This window comes from Colletotrichum fructicola (genome assembly GCF_000319635.2).
Source record: "Colletotrichum fructicola Nara gc5 chromosome Unknown KSG_Nara_v1_contig06, whole genome shotgun sequence".
NCBI lineage: Eukaryota > Fungi > Ascomycota > Sordariomycetes > Glomerellales > Glomerellaceae > Colletotrichum > Colletotrichum fructicola.
Window position 1 is genome coordinate 4,499,136 of NW_027094056.1, and position 25,495 is coordinate 4,524,630.

Here is a 25,495-nt window from a genome sequence, read left to right on the forward strand (position 1 = left end):
GTCCAAGTGTTGAGGCTAGAACTTGGCTTCTCTCGATATAGATTAAACGGGGGTTTTATTAGATAGTAGGTGTTCATCGTGGTCCTCGGCATGTTGGAGTTTAGCACAGAACGGGATCTTGACCAGCCAAGATAATGCGCCCCGTGAATTGCTCCCACTTAAGCGAGCAAAAGTTGTCTTCCTCGCTTTCGTATTGATCATAAGGAAGACGCAAGATTAGAAGATATAGATGGTTTGACGTCAAGTTTTAGTTTTATATGTATGTAGGTAACGACTGCGTTTGCGTAAAGAATCAACTGTATTAACAATCTCCTCTAACCACGGCCAATCCGACCTGGTTCATGACATCGGGAGCGACAGACAAGAACTGAAACCCCTTCGCCATTTTCGTCGCAACGTTCAACAATTCAACCAAAACTAAGCCTCCTGAATCGCCTTTGAGTCTTAACCTCGGCAAATGGGAACATTCTCTGCTGCCTTGCCAAAGATCTCCACGGATCCGTCCCACCGGAAGTATCCAGCAGTGTATCGAGGGCACGCAGTGTCCATCTGCTTGAGAGCGTGGTTGATGTCAACAAGATCAAGACTTCCGCTGCTGTTGGGTGCGTTGATGCAGTAGTAGACTTTGACCCCTCGTCGGATGAACCAGATGGCCTTGGGGTTGCTGCCGGAACGGAGAGCAAAGGCTCCCGTTGGTCCGACCTTGTTCTTCCAAGCCGAGACGGCGGCATCGGTGCCGGCTCGGTCCAGAGCTGAGCCCCAGCAGGAGGTGGACCGTCTACCAAGACGAGAGATAGGTTCACCACCATCGACGCTTCGCTCGCTGACGGACCTCTCCCAGTCCGCGGATGGCTCGATGGTGAAGAGCTTGGTGTCGCTGGCACCGAGAGGCTTGGCTTCCATGGTGCCATTCGAAAGCGTGGTTCCTTCGTACCAGCCATCGGGAAGTGCCTGGGCGAGGCCAGCAATGGCGAGGGTGAAAGCTTGAAGGGTGTTGGAGAACTTCATGATGAAAAGTTGTCGTAGGGGTCGGAAGATTGTTCAAGGATTTAACTAGGTCTTTTCTCTTGTAGATTCAATTAAGATAAAGGCTCGACTGCTGAGGTGACGAATAGAGGGAGCGGGCGTAGTGAGATCGATTGAAGCGACATATATATACTACCTTTCGCGTGGAAGTTGAAGTCTGTATTGTCAGGCCAACTTACAAGATGTTCTGTCCGTTTAGATAGCTCTCGTCTAGATAACGTAGTGTCACTATTGTAATGCATTACCACCCTATTCTAACCAGTAGTCATGCTCCAGTGGAAATCCTTCAATCCTTTCGGGCACCGTAGTTGCCCGGGAGTTCAGCCTACTATCGTGATGCGATCAATCGGTCTAAAGCAGGATGCAACGACTAAAGACGATCCCGTCATCGTCGGACAAGGATTACTCTTGTGTTACAGAATGTGGATGTTGACAGCGTCTTGGGGTTGGAGCCTGCTTAACCTGGATGTCATTAAGACTGAATGCTTATACGCACTCGTTGACTTTCTTGGGTGTTTCTTCCCCGCATACCTGTAACTCAACTATCTTACCACAACCACAAGCGATTTGGAACGACGGGTAACGAGCCTGTGTGAGATCCTTCTGCATCTGGTCCTTCTTGCGAGCAGGCCCAGGATCAAAATTGAAAGGGGCTTGGAGGTCTATGCAGAATGTCATTCTGTGCATGACCATTTCGAGGTTCTCAAGGTCCTCAGTGTACTTCCATAGGATTCCTTATCAGACTACGGGTTCATAATCTCATATCATGGTTGGCCCAGTACATACTTATGCTAGATCAGATTGATACAACCCGCGGACACTCCTTGACCGCTAGCTTCTGATGTAATAAGCACTGTACACTTGCTCAAATCAATGTACGTTCCACTGTAACAGTATTGTAGAAGCGAAGCTGCAATTGAGAGCGACCTTGCGTGGTTGTAAAAGGTCAATTCCGATACTTGACATATTGCGGTCCTCTGTGCACTACGGCGAAGCTCCTGATGTAGGATTTCCCGCAGCTAGTCAGGCTGGATGTCTTCTCAGCATGGAGACAGCTGGAAATGGCTCGGACGAAAACTTCAAGACATGAGGAGGTTGACCATTGGCCGTATCATCTACCCGTGACACAATGGGAAATGATGAGTAGCATTGTTTCGCCCGACCAAGATGGCAGTGCTCCAGTCCTGTTCGGCTGTGTCATTTCGTGCGACAACAAGTACGTGCCCAGCTCGTGCCACGGGTTTCGAAAGATCCCTTACCAAGGCAGCACCTGCGAGTCAAAGGGGCCGTACAGGATCTACAGCATGCTGACATTATGTGGAGGTGGCAATCAATCCTTCCGGTACAGTCAGGGTGTCGCTACCGTTTTGATGCACTTGCCCTTTGCCTCATGTTCCACCGACAGCGTGGCGAGCACTTGGCTCCAAAATAAGCTTTCGAGCCATGAATAGGTATGCAGGTGAAGGAATTATGTTATAGCTATCATCGTGGGTATCCATAAAGCTGATCCTATCAGACCATTAACAACAAAAGGTTGGTGAAGAAAGCCAGCGCCGATCGCCTTTCCCAAAACAAACTCCGTCTTTCCATTAGTATGCGGATCATTTTTCACTGATCTCTCCAAGAACCACCGAACAAGTGCTGAACGAAGGCATCATCAGGAATGGTTCCGTCATGTGTACTGTCAGAATGCAGTTGTCCCATCCCGAATCCGTCGATAGGAAGGACCAAGACGTCGCCGTATAACGTCGGCTTTGTCATATATGACAGGTTTCGAATGTCGGTCAGGCTAGGTTCGATGGTCTGCAAGTGCTCAAACACAACGTCCGTCCAAGCCGCAGGCCCAGTAGAATTCATGACCTCGAAGCTAGTTGGCTTCAGCTGACTTTCCTTAACACCGTGCTGCCGAACCAGATCCTCGACAGATTCAACCACCCTGTTTGTCATCTTCTTAAAGACGGGATGTCCAGGAGCTGCCGCAATAGTCCATTGACAGAACTGAAGCGGATGTGGAATATCTGCCCAAGCGGGACCATCTCGCTGATCAAATTCGATGCCGACAATTAGCCGGGTTGCATTTCTCATGTTACGCGGAACCCATGTGTCGACAGGCTTCAAGGCGAGGGTATCGGTATCGGTGTAGACCCCGCCCTCGACGTCGAGGAGCAGGTATCGAAGCATATCGGACTTCATGCCGACGTTAGGCATGTTGATGTACGTTTGCAGGATCTTCGAGTGGTTTCCGAAGCGGCGCTCGACGAATTCTTTGCCGCCCTTTCCACCAACTAGGGTACTACACAATGTGAGGTTAGCCCTATGTCTCTCTGGGGTATAGAAAAGATTCGTTGTCCTCTAATAACAGAGTGGATGACGTCTGTGATGTTTGGACAAAGAAACGACATTTTGTTCCCCTAGCTTGGAAGGTGCCAAGGACCACGGAGAGGTCTGCAAGGAAACAAAAAACCGTAGAGGAAAAAACGGCTGGAGATTACTTACTAGGCGTAGTCGGTATTCATGGCCAACCATGATGCTGTTTCCTTCAACTTGTCTGGGTTGTTGACAGGGTATTTGTCTTTCCAGTTCTTCGGAAGCATGATCTGCCAGATCTTGGGCGGGATGATATGTCCAGGGCGCGGCTTGACCCAGTCGGATCGTGTTGAGTTGTCAATCCATGTTGTGTGCTCCACGGAGAACATATCGGCGCTGAATGGAAATCGGAGGCCGTTCGGTCCGCTGTTGCCGTACAACCAAAATGTCGAGATGAGGATTAGAATGAGGCCCGTTAGTGCGCATGTTCGGTATCGGAGCCGAGAGATGTGGTGTAAGAACCGCTCCCGCAGCGGCGTACGGACCGCCAGCTCGGGCTTCTCGCTCATGTACATCGTCATCTTCGAGGCGGCTGACGGGAAAGAAAGAGCCAGCAAGACGACGAGCAGAATAGGACAGAGGCCTTGGGGGCGCTGCCGAGGGGCAGGCTCTGTACATAATATTGTATCACGCAAGACAGCACACGAGTCGAGGCAGCGCCAGCAGAGAACATTTCGCAAGCGGCGAATTGGCAAGACTAGCCGTAAAGGGAGGGATGAGAGACTTCTCACGCCCGTACAGGGCGGGTCATCCCTCGATTGGAAGATCAGTGTGGGCACTTAAGACATCCGTCAGCTCCGCAAGCCAATTTGGGGCCAGAACACGGAAGCTCAGGCACAACATGGAGCGGCTGGCAGGGCGGGATTGCCTTGCACGGGAAGTTCTCCCTCCCTGGGCACCGGAGACATTATTCTGGGACATGACGGATAGGGCAGGCTAGCCTCAATCACCCCATGTGCGTGGGTTCTTCGACCTTTCGTGTTGGCTGGTGGTAGAGTGCACGCTAGGTTGGGGATCGCACGGATGGGTTCATTCGATGGACGGATGACACCGTCAAGCCGTGTTCCTGGTTCTGCTAAGGCTGTCAGTCGGCATCTATGCCTGTACGCACGTTACAATCTTTGAACTTGGTTTTACTCTAGTAATGCTTGTCACTGATCATCCTTGTCTCAACGACACCCAGATCGGCAGCCAATCTGCTGGAGCCGAACGAGACATGCATGTTTCTGGATAACACCACAGTAATATCAACCGCAGGGCATCCCATCCCTCACATCCTTCTCATTCTGTTCAATTAAATACGCCTCGAAACCAATTAAACTGCTCTTTCTGAGCCTGCCCTCCCTCATGCAGTTGTCAAAAAAAAATAAAAGGGTAAGCAGAGACCATGTGCCTACGCCACACAACGCAACACTGCTTGGCACCCGGACGAAGATGATCCGTCGAAGGGGGTAACTTTTCTTACTCTGACATCTGAACCAGTCGCTTGGCGTTTTTCTTTTCGGCTGCGCCCAACATTAATGCCAAAAACTTCTTGTGCTCTTGTCCCTGCATGGGCTAGTGAAGTCCAATACGAGCCCATTTGCCGTGAGCTAGGAAAAAGGATCCGTACCATAAAATCGTCACTTTGCAACATCTTGAGTGGTCCACCCCGGCACGGAGTTGAGCGTTCTCAAGAGAACCTTATCTGAGTTGCAAAGACCCTGCATCCCGTTCAGACGGGGCATTTTGGGGCGAGGCAAGAATCGCTCTTTTCTCTCTTCAAATCACCGCGAACGGCCTTAAGTGGGGCCGCACTTCGGCGTCTGCGACCCGTACTGGGTGGATCCTTGATCGATACGTCAGTCAGCCCTTAAGACAGCCGCAATAAAGTTCGGCGTTGAGAACTTTTTCGCCTGGGCATTTAAACTGACTTTGGTGAAAATTAGCAACTGGTCAACATCAAACGCAGTCCAAGAACTGTAGAGCAGCCAATCATATCTGATGTGCTAAGAATAGCCTATTGCGCGCGAGACTGCGGTTTATTGATTACTGTTGCTTTCCGTCAATCATCATTGAAATCATCTGCATTTGCTCAAATGCCATCTGATGCCGCAACATGTCCTCCGTGGAAACTGCGAAGCCCCTTGACCTGTACTCATGAGCAAGGGCCGCCGCTGACACTGAATTGCCCCAGATCTCAAGGAACGACCTGCTACCCTGCCTGATCATGCAGAACTCGCCATCATCCACATCAAGAACCTTCATCCAAACCTCTTTGACAGTATTCTCAGCCCGCGAGTTGATTACAACATCCAGAGTGCGCCTAATTATGGCGCTCTCACGAATAATTGGCAACAACGGGGATAAGTCGCCTTTATCCAGAGGAACAGGCTGATCGGGTAACTGAGTAATCAGCTTCAAGTATTGTTTAAATGTCGACATCATCACGCCAGCCACGTCTTCGGGCAGACACACTTTTGCGAAAGCCATCATGACTCGCGTTTGGTCTCCGAAAGGCTCTACGTGAACGATCACGTCCGCTCGATCGCCTGGGTCCATGATCTCCGTGAACCTGATTGTCGGAGCAACTCCACCATCTTCACTGCAATTCTGCGGAGTTCCGATGTCTAACCCCTGGAAAACCAGCAGTGACGAAAATCGCGTCCACCGCTTCCAGGCTGTGCACTTCTCAACTATCGTATTCGCCCCGATGTTCTCGTATCGCATGGAAGCTATGTGCTGCTTCTGTATTTGCTCGACCAGATCTCCGTATATGACTCTGGGACTATTGCCTGTGGCTGAAGTGGTGATTCGTAGGCGTGTGGGGATGTGCGAAGTGCATGAACCCATCACATCCTCTGCGAACTCAACGGAGTGATTGCGGCCCCAGCCTGTGGAGCCGAAAACAACATCGTCTTTACCAGTCAGCTCAGAAAGAGTGAGCGCCCAGGCTGTTTTGACGATTGCACCTTTGGTGTTGCCGCCGAAGGTGTTGCTGCTTCTGTCGCCAATGCAACAAGACTCAAGCAGCCGACTATCAATCATGCTGACGAGCACACCATCCACAAAGTTTACACCTGACGGGACGTCATGGTTGCAACCCTTCTGGTAAACAAGTTGGGTCATTTCCGCGCCATGAAGAAGCGATTCCCAGTATGCAATGCCTTCGTCCAACTCGTTTGTCCGAGCATAATGAAGGTATGCTTGATAGCTTCCTTTGAGCTCAGGAAGCTGGCATCCGTTGAGAAGAGACCCCATTTCGCGACTCAAGACTGACACGGAGTGACCATCGTATTGAGCTGCGGAGATGCGGATCAGAAGACGCTTGATACTGGTGGCGTCATTGCTGGAGAGTAGGTCAAAGGCAGTTTGAGGACAAGTCATCTCAACGTATCTGTCCCTGAAGTCGGCCTTAATGAGTGTGTTGGTAGCATACTCAATGCTGGCAAGTTTTAGATGAGTTCTCGTTGGAGGACGAAAACACTTGGACACAGCTTGATACAGCGCTCTCCTGTGCGGCACAAAAAAGGTTCGTAGAGTGGAGTCTGACACTGTTAGCTCGCTTTCACACAGTTGAAATAGTTGGTTTCTTCACTGATGCACTCACGTCTTTCTGTCAATATTTCACACATACGATGAACTGCCGTCTCGTTCTGGGGCTCGTCGAAGTCACATATGAGCCAGTTGATTCCGCGGCGCTCTTCACTGAAAGTAGAGAACGCGACGCAGCTCGCTTGAAGGTCTGTGGCCTGGACTATGTCTTCAATTTCGTGTGAGGCACACGCGTTTCTAGCGCTCTTTTGTATTTCGTCGAGTGTGATTTGGTTTGCAATATTGCTGAATGGCTGATACGAGCTCCTTGACTCATTAGTCTTAGCGGACTTGCGCAGGAACTCGGCGAGTTGGAACAGTCTTGACTTTTGAAGGATGTCCTGTGAATTAGGCATGGTATCAGTTGTCATCCTTGCTTCGTTGTGCATGGAAGAGTATCATCTTTTACCGGTACCGAGAGACTGAAACCCAGCTTCCTGGCCAGAGATACCAATTTGATGGCTTTAAGGGAATCGCCACCCATGGGAAAGAAATCTGATTGGCGACCAATTTCGCCTTTGCTCAAGCTAAGTGACCGTGCGAACAGCTCGCAGACGATTGCCTCAAACTCGTTCATCGCAGGCTCATCCTTGACAGATACGGTGACTCCAGAGAACGCAGCCAACCTAAGCTTATCGAGTTGACTGCCAATTTTCTGCAAACGCTTTCGGTCTAGTTTGCCTTGACTAGTGACCGGCATCTTCAGAAGTGGGATAAATGCTTGGGGAATAGCAATGGCTTTGAGGTCATTTGCAAGCTTCTTCTTGATGCTTTGGACATCAATGAGCTCAGACTCACTATCGTTGACAATCTCCAGCGGCGCAGCATCCTTTGGGGTACCTCCTACATCTTTTGCGTAGAGTGCGATCAGAACTTTTGAGGCAGGCTCTTCTCCGCGGGTCAAATGTACTGCCTCCACCGCGACTGTAAATTCTCCCCCAAGCAGTAGACTAAGACGCCGGTTAACCCTTTAACATCATTCTTTTCCCCTAAGGTCGAGGATGTGGAAGCAGCATTTCTGACGCCTACTACTCACCTAACCTTGTGCTCTATCTCGCCAAGCTTAATACGCTGGCCGTTTAGCTTGACTTGCGTGTCGATACGCCCAAACACCTCGAAAGACTGATCCGGGAGTTGTCGCACAAGGTCTCCTGTCTTGTAGAGCCTTTCCATGCTGATGGCGACTTTCCCTGGTAACCACTCAGGGCTTTCAATGAACACCTTTGCAGTTTTCTCCGGCTCATTCAGATAGCCCCTGCTCAGCGTTGGTCCCTGAATCAGTAGCTCGCCCTTTGCACCAATAGGCAGTAGCTGATTGTGGTTCTCTGGGTTCACAACCCATCCCCAGCAAGCTCCGTCGAGTGCCCGTCCAATGTTGTTAGCCTGTGGCGATTGACGAGTGTATACATTGTATGAGAATGCGCATGACGCCTCCGAAGGCCCGTAGCCGTTGATGATATCGGCTCCAGACCGAGTCCACTTCTCAACGATTTCGGGACTGTTGGCTTCGCCGCATAGAATCACGGTTTTCAGACCGGGCACATCTTCTGGTTCGAGGATTTGTGCGAGGGTGGCTGTGACGCCGAGAAAGTTGGCGCTGAGGTCGTTGATGGCCCCCGCGAGGCGGTTGATGCGATCGAACTCGGTAGGAACGCAAATTGTGCCGCCAGCAATGAGAGTGCTGAGCACATCGAAGTTGGTGGCGTCGAAATTGTATGAGGCGAAGTGAAGCACACGGGAGGAAGGAGTGAGTAGAGCAGCTTCTTGTTGTGCGAGGGCGTCTGTGACGTAGGCTCTGTGTTCCGTCATGACGGCCTTTTGGCTGAGGGATTAGGAGAAACTCTCGCACGGAGTGATGATGTATCATACCTTGGGGGTACCGGTAGATCCTGATGTAAACACCAGATAGGCCAGGTCTGATGGACGAGCGGGAGATGAGAAGCCCTCATCATCTGTTGAGTTCACCAGGCCCTCAACAAATGGTTGGTCCAGTACTAATGCCCGGGAGCTGACCTTCCCAACGAGGTCCTCGTGATGATTACTCGTGATAATGAGCGGAGCGTTCGCAATGGATGAACATTCTCGCAGAAAGTTGATGGGTGTCTCGGCACTGAACCCAACATAGGCACCTCCCGCTTTAAGAATAGCGACGATGGCCAAAACTGCAAAGGAAGACTTCTCGAACAGAATCGGAACAATGTCCCCTTTCTTGATGCCACTGTTCATGAGGTGTTTCGCTAAGCTGCTGGAGAGTGTCGAGAGCTGAGAATATGTGAAATTGGGCCCCTCAGTAGCAACCACAGCTTCCTTCCAAGGAGTGTTGATTGCATACTCGTCGACATAGTCATGAACACAACGCTCGACGACTGGTATGTAGCGAGGGCTCCAGCTTTCAAGTCTTTCGCGGTTCAAGGGGCCGAGTACGTTGACTTCGCCAAGTAAAGTGTCGTGAGGAAGGGTTGCGAACTGTCCGATGATGGTAGTGAAAGTCTCCAGGAACGCTTGGGATGACAGAGCAGGTACAGAATGAGGGAGGCCTTGGGATCGTTAATAGCTGTCCAACATGATATTTGATTGGGTATCCCCGAGTGCGCGTCGCGAGGGAACTGCGAGCAGTATGACGTACAGTGTAGAGCGATGCGGTATTGACCATCAATCACAATATTGGGTAAAATTCCTTGTTCACCAATGTCTGACTCGAGGTCGAGAGGACCATTTTGAGCGAACAGAATCGTGGCTGGGTCGTCGTGAAGCTCGCCTCCTGGCGTGGAACTGCAAGGAGAGTGCTCGGAATCTGCGCCCGAGCATATCTTTGTGTAATGCAAAGGTGAGCACGCTTCCAAGATTGTCATTCTTGAGTCAAACTCTATTACAACCTTGTTTTTCTTGCCATCTCTGATGACACTTGTTGTGACAAGTGAAGCGCCATTGTAGATGGCGATAGTGTAAGACCATGCGGTGATGAAGAATGTTTCTTCGCTGACGTTGTGCCTGGCGCACAAGTTGAGAATGTCGTTAACAACGCCACCAGGCAGGGACGCCTTCGCAAAATCCGATGCCATGATACCCTTGGCAGAAGATCAAGTTGCGAGGGTGGATGCAGTACAAACAAACTCAAAAACGAAGCCTAATCCAAGCCCAATCTAAATAAGACGACTCTTCTCTGTATTAATGGCAGAAGATCTGACTCTCCCCAAACGCCCCATCTGGATTGCTCCGTGGTTTCGGCCTCTCAGTCCTCCAATAGGGCGCTCTCGCGCATGGACTTGCGTGGACCCAATGCTCAAAAGGGAAGAACGAATTTTCGAGATGTGCTTCCGAGTCAGGGCCATCACGTCTCTTGGAGCAATGTTGTTCGATTCGGCATCTTCCCCACGCTGAAGACTCGTGCCGTCTGGGGTCAATGTCCACCGCCAGTCAGGTCTGACTCGGACCACTGGTTTGGGGCTCCATCTACACGATCGAAAATGGACAAGGCCAGATAGTGGGATCTTAAAACGTCTCCAAGATGGGGTGCGAACGACAGGAGATGCAATCAAGCTTTGCCAAGCGATCTGGCAGACAAGGATCCTCGACAGTGGCCCCAGTACAGCAAATTAGCAGTGGGACTGGTCTGGTCCAGACTGCCGAGGGTTATAGCGAAGGGCTTCAAGCTATCGTGGATCAGCTGGACACTGGCAAAGGTATTACACAGACTACGTACTAAGGGTTGGCTTCGACGCGAGCGGGAAGGCTTGGATGCAGGTGCGGGATTTGGATTGATATACTGATTGAAGCAGATCTGGTTGTGCAGCTTCAGCGACACCGGAATCCACGGAACCCGCGACAGTTACAACCCGAGATAATTCAGTCTACATTTCCAATGACTATACCCACAACCATGAATGCACTGAAATATTTTCCCGCTGAAACGGGTGGTGTGAAGGCTGCCGGTATTCAATGAAGAGCTCCCGCCGAAAGACCAACTGGCCTGGTTCTACGTGGTAGGCTGTATCTTTGTCACTATTTTATAAGTTTTGAAATCTCAGTTCTGGGTTGACTTCCACTTTCCAGGCTGTTTTCTTCGAGGCTCGTGAAGTTTGTTTTTTTTTTTTTTTTTTTTTTTTCTTTTCTAATTTTGAAAAAAAAGGTGCGTAATAATTGTCCACGTTGTCATTCACATTTTCCGCTGCTTGCTCACGAAGTATAAAATGTGGTCAAAATATGTCTTTCGATCTAATAATTTCTATCCTGTTTGAACACTCATCACTTGGGATGTTTCGTGCATGTGGGTGCATACTGGCCTACGACCGCAGCGAGTCACATGTGGCTATGCAAACATGGCTTCGTACGGCGCAGTCAAGCCAATGAAGTCAGCCCTGGTGTGCAGCGCAGCCTGATCTTGGCTGGCTGCGCACATATATGAGTGGGCAACCCCCCTTCTGAGCAACCCCACTGCGCGTGTTCTGACAAGTCATCACTTCTTCCTCCGCCTCCACGATCTATCTTTCATCGACAATATGCGCAGGAAGCATGCAGCCGCGGCGCGGAACATCGCCTATCGGCACAGACGTCACAGTCCACGACAGGGTGCTGTGAAGACCGTTGCCAAGACTTCTTACAACTCTCTTTCGGGGACTCAGATCCGTCTTTTGCGTATCAAGCCTGGCGGGGGCAGGGTAAAGTGCCAGCTTCGCACCGTCTACCTCAGCGAAGACCCACGATACCATGCACTGTCCTACGTGTGGGGCGACTCAAAAGATATGCGATTGATAAAAGTCAACGGAACATTATACCCGGTCACAGTTAATCTGTATGACGCATTAGTCGCATTCCGAGACATGCCCGCCGACAATATCCTCTCGCCACCGTTTCTCATCTGGGTTGACGCCATTTGTATCAATCAGCACGACGCGAAGGAGAAGAGCCGACAGATTCCACGTATAGGACAAATCTATGCTGCAGCGGAGCGGGTCATTATCTGGTTGTCTTCCTGCGACATGTGGTGGTCTGTTGATGCAACAGACCTTGGAACCGATTTACATACGGGGTTCTTCCACCATCAAGCAAACACAAGGCCATCGTGGCCTGACTTGGGCAAAAGTGAAGTCACCACCGACGAAGATGCAAGAGCGGAATTTGATTATTTATTCGCAGTGTTTCAACGACATCCTTGGTTTTATCGAATCTGGACTGTACAGGAGGCTGTGCTTACAAAGAGATCGCCCATCTTCGCCTACGACTTTGATGGATTCGTCTGCACTGCGACACTTGACTGGATCGATGGACTCGCGAGAGAAATGAAGCACAATTATCAAGGGTTTCCATGGGGTAACTTGGTGAAAATGAGATCATGGGCGCAGAAATCGCATTTGTCACGGGACCTGAAGGATGAAAATGCCGGTTCAATGCTTATGATGCTTTTGGACCTTACCAGGATGAAAACGTCTTCCATTCTGCAAAGTCGCATCTACGGGCTCTACGGTCTACTGCAAGTTTTGACTACTCGGTTTCCTGAATTGCGTCTCCCTCTTGTGGATTACAGTCGCCCCCCTGCACAGGTTTTCACCGATATCACCAAACTCATTATTCAACACACTGGCGACTCCATGTTCATAAAATGCGCGTGCTGTGCGTGTCGATTGCCCGAAGCCCCTACCTGGGTGTCAGACCTTTACTTTTTCTCTTCTCGAACCCGAACCAGGCCGTTCTCGGATCAACCGCGGGAGCTTTCAGACGATGGTCAAGTGCTCATAGTCACTGCGAATATAATCGACTCCTGTGAGATTGTTTCTCCTGCCAATGCGTACCTCCCATACATGGATACAATTGAGGACATGAAATTGTCAGTCATCGAACACATCAAGGAAATTGAAAACAGGATCATGAGACCATTGTTGTCTCGTCGTTCTGTGGATTCTGAATACCTTTGGTCAGCCGTGTTGTCGAATGTCGACTTCAAAACTCTTGTCAAGGTCCGCGAGGCTGAGGTTGATGGCGCAGAGTGGCTCAGCAATGAGCGAGTAGGGAACTTGCACGTAAGACTCAATCAATGTCTTTTCTTTTCCACCAAAGAGGGTTATGTTGGGAGATGTAGTCCTGACGTACCATGCCAATCTGGGGACGTCATATGTGTCACGTCGGCGAGGGAACCGATCATTATTCGCAGGAGAAATGCTAGCGATCAGTACGAAGTGATTGGGCCAGTGGATTGGTATGAAGATGAGCTCATAAACCTTGACGGGGGGACTTTCGATCGTATCCAGCTGATCTAGAACGGACCTAATCGAAAGTAATGCGCCGGAAAGCTGGTTCTCTTGCTGCTTAGAGCAGCTAGTCACCTATATAAGGTTTACTATCTGGGCGGTGGGTTCTAGCTAGCTAGGTAGTATTAATATACAATATCTTATTAGAATAATAACTATAATATAAGAATAAGAATAATAACGCTTAACTTACTTTGATAATCTATATAAAATAAACGAATAGACTTTTATATATATAACTTTATATAAAAGTACTCATTAAACACAACTGACTTCTGCGAAGTGACCCTCCCAGCCCCAGGAGACGACTTCGACCACAGCGATCACAACCAGGTTTTAGCTCGCATTGAGGATATCGAGCGGGCAATAATACGTCCTATCGCCGTTCGTCGCTCGCTGGACTCGGACGTGCTGTGGTCGGCCCTTCTTCCGAGCGAACAGTTCGACTCATTTTCCCAAGTCCGTCTGCCTGGATTTGATAGTTCAGGCTGGATAGATCATCGACGGCTTAGGGGGGTGGGCATTGATCTGGGCAAGCATCTTTTGCTATCAAGGATAGCTGGGTGGGACTCTGTGAAACGGATACTCCATGCCAGGCTGGCGACACCATATGTTTGAGGCATGACGAGGAGCCGATGATCATTCGCAGAGTGGTCGATTTCGACACATACGAAGTGATAGGGCGGGTCGATAGGTATGAAAATGAGCTCAACAGGCCATTTTGGAAAGCTTTCAGCCTCATTCAGCTTGTTTAGAACGGACACCGCTAGCATTTGTGTAAATTGGTCAACATTCCATACCGCACAAGTCAGTGCCGGAGATGAAGAATACCGGCATGTCAAGCCAAACTTGCCATCGGACTCAAAGAAAATTGTCTTCAGCCTAGGCATATAAAGGACATGCATCAATTCTTCGTAGTGATGCTACAACCAACCACTATTCTCTCAGGTGCTCACGTTTTGACCAAGTGATTAAGTAGCTGATTGGCCTACGCCCCAATTAATCTCTTGAACCCCAGTCAAAAGTTTGTCTCACACAGTCGGCTGCATAGACCTGAATGTTCTATCCGATCCATGGATTACGGCGCATCGTGTGTTGTAGATGACGCCAAGGCCACTTGGGAGGGGCTGAGATCACCGACCAATAAACCTCCCTTCTTTGGAAGCACAGCAGGTCAGCCGCAATGTGTAGCTCAACTGGATCTATGAAAGGAATTTCAACACCGATTCAAATGTCTTCCTTCCATTTACTCTCTTCCCACACATCCCTTCTGTCTGATCTCACGCGAACCAGGTTTGGTATCGCAATCACCCAATATGGACCAAAGCATGGCAGCTTCCTCCATACGACGTGGCTTCCCATATTTCCCGCTAGCGGATACCGATATCCGTATCCTCCGGATCAAGCCTGGTGCTGATGACAGGGTTATCTGCTACCTTCATCATGCTACTCTGAATGATACCCTTTACTACGATGCCCTGTCCTACGTTTGGGGAGACACCAGCATCAAACAAGAAATCAGAGTCAACGGACTAAGCTTTTGGGTGACAGAAAACCTGTACACGGCCCTCAAACGACTTCGATCTATTCCGCCACCGGATGGGTGCGCTGTGGCTTCCTTCTGGGTTGACGCCATCTGTATCAATCAGGACGACGCTTCCGAAAAGAGTCGACAGGTGCCTCAGATGAATAGGATCTACACAAACGCCTCACGGGTGTTCGTCTGGATCTCTCCAGCCGAGCTCAACAGAGACCCATCTCTCCGAGAGGCGACAAACCGTGTCCGAGAGCTCTTTCGGCCCGACACGGCGCAATGGTGGCAACAAGAGCTCACTGCATTGAGAAACTCCACCATGTCCATGGAAGAATCGGCGGTGGCGGTGCGCAAAGGAGTCTTCAGCAGTCTCATTTACTTCCAGCAGCACCCGTGGTTCCACAGAATCTGGACCCTGCAAGAATCGGTCCTGGCGAGACGGAGCCCAATCTTGTTATTCGATGACGACGACGCCTTCGACGAGAGCTGCGAAGTCTTCACGCTAGACGCGCTGCACGAAAAAGTTGTTTGGAGCCCTCCATGTGTTCAGATTATTGCAAAGCTGATGGAGTTGAGAAAATGGGTCCAGAGGCCTGGGCTTTTGGCCAAGATGTCCATGCACAATCCAGGCTACATGTTATTATTGGTGCTTTGTCGTTCTGAGCTAAGGACGGTGAGCATACCGCAAGATCGCCTGTATGGACTCTATGGTATTTTTTTAGCGGTCTGTGGCCAGTTTCCGGGGTTGACCTTTCCGCAAGTTGACTACACCCTCCCGCACCATCAGGTCTTTGGCCAGTTTGCCCGGTATATCATCGAAACCACCGGCAGCACCTGCCTACTAGACTGCGCTGTCTATAATTGGCGTTACCTCAGGGGTCCTACATGGGTGTCTATGTTTTCTTCCATGCCCAAGGCGTTCCTGAAGACGGCACCGACAAATCCGTTCCACAGGCCAATTATATCGGCGGACGGTTTAATGCTCACCATCAAGGGCGTATTGAAAGACCGATGCGTAGTCGCGCTGCGCCGATCAGATCCAAGGGATCATCACCAAGTTGCGGAATACGTCATGGAGATTGAAGACAAAGTCGTCAAACCGGTGGCCTTGCAGCGGGGTCTCGATCCAAAAACAGTGAGAGAGGCGCTGTTTCGCGTTTCGCACACATACGAAACGTACGAGTACTATCGCCAGCACCCTGGCAACGAGTCTGAAGATGAGCAGTCCAGTACATTGGTAGGTGAAGATGGAGGAGCCTTATGGCAGATTACGTCCCCAATCTTCGTTACCAGTCAAGGCTTCTTTGGTCTTTGTCATACAATGGGCCCGTGCAGCGTCGGCGACTATATTTGCCTCAGGCCCAAGGGTGCGCCATTGATTCTCAGGAAGCAAGACGGTTCAGAGATGTATGAGGTTATTGGGCCCGTCAGTGACTGTCTTGAGGACCTCAGAGATCGAGCTGGCTTGGAGTTTGAGGACGTCTGTTTAGTATGACTGGAACAGTAGGCTCCTCAAGCATGGAATGTTGATCCTATACAGGGTTCTAATATTTGAAAAAGATGTTCGCCTCTCCCCTATACTAACTCAATTTTTATCTTCTATATGTCTTTTCTACTAGTGCCATTCTTCCCTTTAGTTTCAGAGAATAGAAACCCTCGTAATAGTAGTTTGACACCTGATGCTATTTGTACCTTTTTATGCCAAGTAGTGATGCCAAGGGATAAGAGAATATCGCAAGCTTTGCTTAAAGTATCAATCACTCACGCTCAGGCTGTATAATGCCGATGGGTGCGCAGCGAAGATCTGGGTTGTCGGGTAGACTAAATGCGGTTTTGCTTCCTCACAGCACCATCACTATTTGATCCTCTCCCTCGTCGTCTTAGGAATATCGAACAATCCATGTTTCTGCTTCTGCTCGGCGAACTTGCTAGATCATGTCAAATATCAGACCGGGTTGTTGCATCCTCTCATTTGACGCACGTGGTTCTCGGCACCCGTCATTGGTGGGGCCCACAGACCTACCGGGCCGCGCTACGGCGCGGGGAACGCGGCCCAAACGTCGTCCGAACACCACCTCTCCGGGCCGTGCGGAACCTTCAAATTCAACCTGTCGCGGACAATTAACTACACTTAATCCCTCAACTTCGCCAAATACACCAATCTAAAGCCTCATAAGCCCTCGGTCGACACTTTCTAGCTTGCAAGTCCCCAGAACAGTCAGCCCCCACCAACTCACCCATCTGTCATGAACCTCACCCCCCTCCTCGCCCTCACCCTCCTCTCCCCAGCACCATCCACATCCCACACCCTCACCATGAACATCACCCGTCCCTCCCCATCCCTCCCCCTCGCCCCCTCTCCGCTCCCCACCCGAAACCCCGAAGACGACAGCCACATCATCGCCGCTCTCAAAACCCTCTCGCGCTCCAACCTATCCCGCCTCAAACTCATCAGAAAGATACCCTTGGAAGGCCCCCTCTGGGAACCAGAAGGCATCGTCCGCCTCGCATCCCCCACGGCCACCGAGTCAGAGGAACGCTTCTGGGTCTCTGCGGGGGAATACACCGCCCCAACCTCCAAATACCCCAACGGCGAGTGGCGCGACGGGACAGACCGCACCTCCGGCGCGGGCTTCGCGCATTTTGTCATATTCGACGGGCGAGGGAAGAGATTGGGCGATTGGGTCGTCACCAAAGAAGGCGACATCGAGGTAATACTCCCCCCGCCAGGTCACGCTGAAGGACACTGACGCGTATAGTACCACAACGGCGGAATAGACTACGACGGCACCCACATCTGGGCAACCCTCTCCCAATACCGCCCCAACTCCACCGGCACCGTAGTCCGAATCGACCCCGCCAAGCTGGAGCTGGAAAGGATGTTCGGCGTGGGCGACCACCAGGGTGGCATCGTGCACAACGGCATCGGCACCCTCACGACCCTAAACTGGGGAGGGCGCAAAGCAACACGCTGGGCCCTCTCATCAGCCCCGCCATCGCAGCAGCAGCAACAACACCCCCTCACCCCGAGCGCGAGCGTCTCCCCCGCCACGGAAACGATCAACCCCTCGCACTGGATCGACTACCAGGACTGCAGGTACCTAGGCGACCACGGGAAACAAGAGGTGATGCTCTGCTCGGGCATCGCGACGCTGGCGGGCGGCATCGAGGTCGGCGGGCTCGCCATCGTGGACATGGAGACCATGGTGCCTCTATGGGAAGTGCCCTTCATGGAGAGGACGGAGGCGCAAGGGGTTTTGATGACGAAGAACCCGATGGACGTAGCTCTTGTCAACGGCCGGGTGAGGTTGTACTTTGCGCCGGAGGAGGGGAAGAGCGTGTTGTACGTATATGAGCTGCAGTGAGATGGCACGTGGGGATGTGCAATGGACATGAGACAAAATCATAGTGATGAAACTAATCTATTTGGTCGGTCAAATACTAACGACACACTGGAAGCCATCCGAACCATTACCGGAAGGTGACTATTTACGGTATCACACATCATACATGCTGCCCTGGCGTTCAAGCCAGGCATGCTTTACCCCTAACTCCATGATTACTCCGTCATGTACATCGCTGCGTATTGCCAAGCAGCGAACGAGAGGCAGGCCCGCTTGTCTCGTCCAACCCATAAATCAAAACTTCGTGACTGACTTTTCGTCTAAACGGTCTTGCCGCCGCAGTCGGGGATGATGACACCCGGCTTGAGGTTGCGGTCGACATCCATGAGACCCCACTGGTCTTCCCACTCCTTGTTCTTCTCGTTGAACTTGATCTTCCATGGCTCGTCAAAGGCGGAGAACCAGAAGTAGTTGGTGCCGTTAGTCAAAGCAGGGCACACCCACTTGTCAAGCAACTCGTTCATCTCATCAACGCCGGCGACTGACGCGTCAGGGCAGCCTGTAGCTTGGCCATTGCCGCAGTTCGTGCCGCCCTTGCTAGGCCAGCCGACCTCGGCGATGACGTTCTTCTTCTTGTCCGACTTGAAGAATCCGCTAGCCTGGTTCTCCCAGAAGGCATATGTCCACATGGCGGCGTCCTTGGCATTCACTCCGGCGAAGAAGGGATGAATGTTGGCCATAATGTAGTCGCTCTTGGATGCCAATGACGATGTCCAATCGTCGCCGAGGTCAGATGTGGCAACCGGCAGGCTCAAGCTCTTGGCGGTGAGGTTGGTCCGCACTTCGCTAAGCAGAGTTCCCAAGGCCGATTCCGTCATTTCCTTTCTGAACAGGATCTCGTTGGCGACAATGACGCCCTCGAAATGCTTGTCGCCATACTCGTCGAGAATGTCCCACATTTGCGACAGTTGGCGGGCGTTGGTCGTGTCGTTTCCATCTTGCCACACACCCATCCAGATCTTGATCGTGTCCTCCATCTTCAACTGCTTGATCGAGTGGATGAGCATCTGGGTCTGGTTGCAATCGGTTCCGTACAGGCGAATCGTGTTGGTCAACTGGCTGAGGACTGCGACGTCGCGTGTGACATTGTTCTGCGAAGGGGGGTTGTGGAGGCAATCCGGGTACTGGGTGTTAATCGGGGTGTAGTCCATGCCGGGGAAGACCTTGTGCAAGTTCTTGTTGTTCATAAGAGCCTGGATCTCTTTGCTGCTGATGCTCAGGTCACCGTTGGAGTTGGTGTCGTCGGATGCCGACTGCCCGTTACTGCTGCTGTCGCTGTTCCGATTGTTCCTGGACAGTAGCCAACCAGCCGTGCCACCGGCGATGGCACCAGCAATGACAAGAATGACCACGATGATGATGCACCACTTCCACCTCTTCCTGTGACTGTTGTTTGACTTGACCCACTCCGATTGCGGCTTCTCGCCGCCAAGGTTATTGTTACTGCCCATCGGAGAGCCCTTGACTGGGTCATAGTACCCGTTGGCATTTCCTGTCCTGCCGGCACCAGCCATGAGAGCGGTTGCAGCACCTGCACCAGCGCCTGCCGCTGCTGCCGCTCCCGCCCGGCTGTTGCCTGTGCGTTCGCTGTTGTTCGAAAGGCTGAGCATTGAGTTGCGTCCGCTGCGACTACGGCCGTATTCCAAGCCGTCGTCACCGTCGTCTGCTATTGAGTTGGGGTCAACAACACCGAGGTGGTCTGCGTTCCTCTGATAGTAAGGGTGGTCGTTGTAGTAGTCGTAGCCGTAGGGTGTTGATGACGGCGATAATCTTGAGGGTGATGCTGCGGAAGCGCCAAGGGCAGTCAGGCTGGAGTGAGATGTGCGGTCGCTGTGGGCATACGGGCGAGGAGCGTTGCTCATTTCATAGGCGTCGCCGCGTGGTTGGTTATAAGCTGACGGAGGAGCGTTGGGGTACTGGCCTCGTGGAGGCTGTGCTTGCCCGACATTTCGTATAGCATCCGCGCCGCTTTCCCTCGCATTACGCTCGGCGACGCTGTAAGCAATACCCGACATACCCCCTGACGCGTTCTCGCCGAAGTTGTCGGCGCCAGGAGTGACATTTGGGTTAAGATTACTCTGTTGGGCGGGTGCCCAGTCGCGGTGGTTTGGAACCTGTGGTGAAGCCATGTGGGCACCAGCAGCTGCACCTCCTACAGCTCCTACGGCGGCCTGGGGGACACCTTGGCGATCGTTTCTGCGCCCCTCTCTCATTCGACCAAAGTTGGAGTCTGGGTGGCCGGCTGGGTACTGTTGTGCCCTCAAGTCCTGTTGCGACTGGTAGTTCGGGGGCGGGCCGTTATAGTACTGTTGCTGCTGGTCGTGGTACTGTTCCGGGGGGTAAGGAGAGCGCGGATGAGGCCGGTAGGAATTATCGAGAGGCTCGCGCTCGGCGCTGCCGTCGTCGTAGTCGTATCGAGGCATGTTTCAGTGAGTAAAGGAAAGATGGCGAACGTCCCGCAACCCTCGTGGGTTGGAAGCCAAGCGTCGTCTCCGGATGGAGTTGGTGGACGGAAGCGGAGCGGATTCGACGTTGAAAAGATGGGTTGGAGGGGAGGAAACGGCAGCGTGCGACGAGACGGAATGCGGATGCAATTTCAGAGGTCTTGGATTGAGGACTGATTTAATTGTGAGCGCGGTTCTGGCTGCGGGCGGCGTATGTTGACAATTCGTCCGATCATTCCAGTGCACGCAGCCGTGCATGCGACCGAGACAAGACCAGATGGAGAGGGATGCCAGAGGAAAGGAAGCGGCAGGAGCAAAAACAAGATCACTAACCTCCGTGCACCGCAGGTCGCCCGGTGACTTGAGGCAAGAGGGAGGCGGACGAGGCAAGCTAGTCGCGTCCGCCAAGTGCAAAGCTCGGGGAGTTTGACAGCGGGCGGTCGTACCAGACAGTAGTTGTTTGCGTGGTCGTGTAGGTGAGGGTAAGCGACGAGCAAGCCGGGCGGTCGACGAAGGGCGACAGATGGATTGCAGGCCACACCAGAAGAGACAATTTGGGGCAGTGATGTCTTGTCTTGGAGCCCCTATTGCGATGAGCCAGACGTATGGCAATCGATTCGAGGAGGCGCAGGTGGTAGAGGAGCTTGTCGAGGTTGGAACGAGTGCTGTGTGCTGCGTTGCGCTGCTGCTGGGCTGCGCTGTGGGTGTGGAAGACGAGTGGCAGCCACGGACTGAGTTAAGGCGCAGGTACTCGGTATGGGTGAGACTAATGGACCGGACTACGTATTTCGGTGTTTCGCCCGAGGCGGCGCCGGGTCAGCAGTTCGTATTTTTGCGTCTTCTGTGCGGCTCCCTGGTTGGCGTTGCGCTCGCTCGTATTCCTGCGGTTGTTGCTGTTCCTGTTCCTGCTCTTGTCTAGACCCCAACGAGGTCAGTTTCGGCTGCGCGGGATTGGAGAAACGTGGGCGCGGCGGGTGAGGGACCGTCCGCCTGTTGCTGGCGGATCTGGAGCAGGCAGATGGAGAACGGGAAACAAGAGGAGAGGGAAATTGCAAACAGAAACGGTTCTGGTGGAAGAACGAGAGGGAATCGGCACGGGAAATTGGGAAGAGGTATCGGGTATGGTGGTGGTGTGTTGGTGTGGTGTGGTGGGATGGGTGAGGTGGACGTACCTTGGTCTTGGTCGCAGCGAGATGCACGTTCGAGAGTGGCTTGGGTCTTGGAGTCTTGGGGTCTGGTTTGCCAGACGGATCCCTGGCCGTGGGGAAAGATCTGCTACTGCTACTGCTGTGCTGCGTCGGATGGTCGCAGGCTAACAGAGTGGCATGGAGAGACAGGAGGAGCTGCAGTGTGAGGCGGGTGTTGGAGATGTCGAGCGGCGGCAGATGGCAGATGGCAGACGGCAGAGGCAGAGGCAGAGGCAGAGGCAGAAGAGGGAAAGATGGATGCAGATTGGGATTGTCGATTGCAGATGCCAAATGCGCACACCGCGTGTCTGTGTGACTGTGAGACGGTGACAGATTGAAGGAGCAGGAGCAGGAAGGGATGCCGTTGTTTCCTGATTATTCTGATCCCTTCCCGGTGTGCTGCATAGATAAATTCTGCAAGGAGAAGGGACGGAGGAAGGGACGGAGGAAGGGACGGCCAAGGAACCAGGAAGGTAGGTACCTACCTACCCACGTTACCTTACTTAGGTTCGACCTCCTGCCTGCCTCCCGCCAGAGTCTCCTGCCATTCGGATTTTGGGGGAACACGGCCAATCACGAGCGAGGGTTTTGTTGCTGAGGTGCCTCCTTCCACAGAAAACACAGAAAAGTAGGAAGGCAGGACGCCGCCAACCTTCTCGCTTTCCCCTCCAACCTCTGCGAAAATGCACCAAAACGGATACCGCAGTGACGACCACACAACGATGACAACATCCATTGGATCCCCAGGACAGGTACCTCCACTGCAGAATCTGGGGGAGCAGGTACCTGGCCCTGTCTCCTCGTCCCTCCCCGGCTGCCCTGCCTGGTGCTTCCCTGCCCTGCCGCTGCTTTTTGCCCTGTGATGGTCCAAGTGGCTGCCGAGTGCCGCCGCCTCTGTGGACCGGAAACTCGCAGCTTACCTTAAAAAGAGCAGGGCCCCGCCCGGTAGACGAGAGGCAAAGCAATGGGTCCAGTTGAGGAGGCACGGAGCACACACAGAGCAAGAAAGGGACCGGAGAGAAAAAGCAAGGCAGCGACAACCAACAGCAGAAGCGACAGACCAAACCGGGCAGGCCAGGCCAGGGCAGGCATCGTATCGCAAAAGACGTCACTGCGGTCCCCGTTCCCAAGCAGCGACAAAAAGTGCGATAACGAAGGCGATGGTGCCAAGTTCAGGTTCAGCGCTCCCATGAGCTGAATACTTGCTGAGCTTATTGGCGTCATGTGCCTTTTGCGCAGCGGCTGTGCAGACATTCAGCTCTGTCCACTGTTCTGTTCCCAGTTTCCACCACCTCACTCCAGCAATGCAACACGAGCAGACTCCCCGAAGAGCAGCCGCCATGTCGCAGCTCCTTCCCCCTATTAGCACCTCACCCAGGTCAATATCCCCCCCGAGTCTCAGCACTGAGGAGGAGGCGAGCACCAGACAAGTGTGAGTGCGAGCCGGGATTCTTTCTTTAGTGGGTTGAGGCCCTGTGCCTTGTGGGCGATGTGGATCGTTTGGAGCGCCCGTGGTTGGCCAAGCGACCGTCGGCGCTTCCCTTGCTCCTTAACCCGTAACTGCGCCCAAGTTCTCTCGAAACTGGTCGACGATGCCCTCTTTCTATTTGCTGCCGCTGTCTTACCTAAGCCAGCCAGGAACCAGCCTAAGCACCTGGTAACGGTCCGTTCAACCCATCCCCTGAAGATCAACACCATCGAATCCACCACCAACCACGCCTGCCATCACATCCCACCACCGCCGCCGCCCATCGCTCGCCCCCCGCGGACCTCGACTCTGCGGCGCCCATCTGCCCCTCCAAGCGTCACGGTCAGGCTGTCGCTGCCCAGTCATGGCGAACAGACGCGGGAATCGTGGCCCGGCTGCTCGGCTCGTTGGTGCTGGCGTTGGCCGGGCAGGGCTTGGGACGTCTGCCCGTGCGAACAGCACCTCAGCACTGGAGCACCAAACAATGCGATGGACGTCACAAACAAACACCACCATCGGCATTCCACCCGTCGACCTATCCGCACCGCAACGGTCAATGATCAACCGCCATCCCAACATGCACAATGGAAATCCCTCAATCCATATCATCATCAAATTCCCATAAACATCAAACTCCGTTCCGCAACCGCACCCGCGAATAAGAAACCAGAAGCCCGGGATCTCCCCTTCCTCAGGGCCTCTGCAACCGCCAACGTCTGGCGAACACCCCTTACCAAAACCACCAAACATGAAGCACACTGAAGCAACCCTCTCCTCCGCTAGGAACCCGTCCCCTTGCCAGTTGCGACGCTGATCCATGTCGACGCATGACATCACCAAATTGCTCCAAACAGGATATTCCCTCTCCTCTTCCCCTTCGAGGCCGCCGTCCCGTCTCGAGTTCTCGACTTTTGGTCCGATTACCACCCTCACGAATCATTGGCCTTATTTTTTTCAGACGATGTGGCTTCAATGCGACGCAGCAATTTGGGACAATTGCACCCCCAAATTCCTGCGCGAAAAACAAATAGCTACAAGCCACATCTCCCAATCTAGCGCCACTATTTCTCAGCTGCGGTGCCACACATCGGCTACCCGGCTGGCAACTGCTGCCATCATCACAGGCCCAGCCATCAGAAGTTCAGAACGCATGCACCCCAGCCTGATCTCACTCACGACAGTCACGCAACAGAATCGTTCTGCCAGCAAGCGTAAGCATGCACTCCATCCCCTCTCCGCGTATGTCCGTGGCATTCGCCGCCGTCTTCCCACAGCTCGTATCGGCGAGTCAGACTTCGGCGTCCCCAAAAATCGCAGTGAAGGCTGCCGGAGGACGCCAGCTCAGCCCCCAGAAATAGCAGCACAACTCAGCGCGCCAGGGCACCGGCTCCGGAAAAAAAAAACACAGGGAGCCTTAATAGATCCGAGCCCACCCACCACCCCACGGCCACCAACTCGGGAATGCGGAAGCGGAAAATGCGCTACCCATTTTTAAGGTACGGCAGACAAGGGAGGCAAACAAGCTTCAAAAGAGGCTCTGCCACTATCTTTGTGGACTCAACGGCCACAAGATAACCGTAAATGCTTACCTTGACATTGTTTGAGTGACAACAAAGAGATTTGTAACTGCTTTCAGCATGACAGCGAAAATTCTGTGGCTTTTTTGCAACCTCGACAATTACCTTATCTAAGTAGTGAACCTCATGTTTCTCTAGGTAATTACTGTTGTGACCTGGTTCCCTGCAAGCTGAGCGCTTCATCAACAACGAGTAAAACAATTCATAGATCGTGGTCTGCAAGAACCCATCAGATTAAGAATGGCCATACCGGGCATCTAGACTTTCATCACACATGACACTTTCGTTCCTAATCTGGCACAGTGAATAGTCGCAGTTGCCCTACATCGCGCCGTCGTATGTGACTATGTGACTAAGTCGTCGCCTTGCTGTACAACTCCCTCGAATAGGTGTGCAATGCTCGTTGGCCATCCAATCCAATCCCCTCGCGAATCAAACTGTCAGCTTAAACTCTCACAGAAATGATGAAGTTTATGCAACGCGATGAGCGAGGTGGTCATTTATATAGGCTATGACAGGAGGTTGGGCTAGGACGGCTTGGAGTGGGAAAGCAGGTCATCCACTTCCGGCGTCTTATCGCGTGTGTGGTGCTCGATGTGGGTTCACAACTTGGTTCGGATAGAGTCCAAAACGTGTATTGTATCTTTGAATGGTAACGTTGAACTCTAGG

The 25,495-nt window shown here is 52.4% G+C and overlaps 8 protein-coding genes across 8 annotated transcripts; 3 read left to right on the forward strand and 5 right to left on the reverse strand.

Annotated features, from left to right (window-relative positions):
- Positions 1–444: 444 nt before the first annotated feature.
- Positions 445–1,008, reverse strand: CGGC5_v011538 (uncharacterized protein; the record flags this gene model as incomplete). The annotated part of the gene is made up of 1 exon (XM_032032585.1): positions 445–1,008. The coding sequence occupies one exon, from the start codon at positions 1,006–1,008 to the stop codon at positions 445–447; it is 564 nt and encodes a 187-aa protein (XP_031887832.1).
- Positions 1,009–2,634: 1,626 nt separating this feature from the next.
- Positions 2,635–3,914, reverse strand: och1-0-1 (Initiation-specific alpha-1,6-mannosyltransferase; the record flags this gene model as incomplete). Its single annotated transcript, XM_032032584.1, has 2 exons — positions 2,635–3,319; positions 3,523–3,914. The coding sequence occupies 2 exons, from the start codon at positions 3,912–3,914 to the stop codon at positions 2,635–2,637; spliced, it is 1,077 nt and encodes a 358-aa protein (XP_031887831.1).
- A 1,507-nt stretch (positions 3,915–5,421) lies between these two features.
- gloA-0 (Nonribosomal peptide synthetase gloA) lies at positions 5,422–10,028 on the reverse strand (the record flags this gene model as incomplete). Its single annotated transcript, XM_032032583.1, has 6 exons — positions 5,422–6,920; positions 7,010–7,307; positions 7,382–7,916; positions 8,003–8,781; positions 8,836–9,503; positions 9,593–10,028. 6 exons carry the CDS (start codon positions 10,026–10,028, stop codon positions 5,422–5,424), a joined length of 4,215 nt encoding a protein of 1,404 aa, XP_031887830.1.
- A 1,437-nt stretch (positions 10,029–11,465) lies between these two features.
- het-6-4 (Heterokaryon incompatibility protein 6, OR allele) lies at positions 11,466–13,048 on the forward strand (the record flags this gene model as incomplete). Its single annotated transcript, XM_066152543.1, has 3 exons — positions 11,466–12,048; positions 12,103–12,983; positions 13,043–13,048. The coding sequence occupies 3 exons, from the start codon at positions 11,466–11,468 to the stop codon at positions 13,046–13,048; spliced, it is 1,470 nt and encodes a 489-aa protein (XP_066008134.1).
- A 1,479-nt stretch (positions 13,049–14,527) lies between these two features.
- On the forward strand, positions 14,528–16,240 carry het-6-5 (Heterokaryon incompatibility protein 6, OR allele; the record flags this gene model as incomplete). The annotated part of the gene is made up of 2 exons (XM_066152544.1): positions 14,528–15,455; positions 15,507–16,240. 2 exons carry the CDS (start codon positions 14,528–14,530, stop codon positions 16,238–16,240), a joined length of 1,662 nt encoding a protein of 553 aa, XP_066008135.1.
- A 751-nt stretch (positions 16,241–16,991) lies between these two features.
- On the forward strand, positions 16,992–18,110 carry CGGC5_v011543 (uncharacterized protein; the record flags this gene model as incomplete). Its single annotated transcript, XM_032032581.2, has 2 exons — positions 16,992–17,456; positions 17,505–18,110. 2 exons carry the CDS (start codon positions 16,992–16,994, stop codon positions 18,108–18,110), a joined length of 1,071 nt encoding a protein of 356 aa, XP_031887829.2.
- A 299-nt stretch (positions 18,111–18,409) lies between these two features.
- On the reverse strand, positions 18,410–20,572 carry btgC (putative glucan endo-1,3-beta-glucosidase btgC; the record flags this gene model as incomplete). Its single annotated transcript, XM_032032578.1, has 1 exon — positions 18,410–20,572. One exon carries the CDS (start codon positions 20,570–20,572, stop codon positions 18,410–18,412), a length of 2,163 nt encoding a protein of 720 aa, XP_031888041.1.
- Positions 20,573–20,745: 173 nt separating this feature from the next.
- Positions 20,746–21,920, reverse strand: CGGC5_v011545 (uncharacterized protein; the record flags this gene model as incomplete). The annotated part of the gene is made up of 6 exons (XM_066152545.1): positions 20,746–20,766; positions 20,927–20,984; positions 21,040–21,286; positions 21,377–21,508; positions 21,766–21,819; positions 21,911–21,920. The coding sequence occupies 6 exons, from the start codon at positions 21,918–21,920 to the stop codon at positions 20,746–20,748; spliced, it is 522 nt and encodes a 173-aa protein (XP_066008133.1).
- Positions 21,921–25,495: the final 3,575 nt, after the last annotated feature.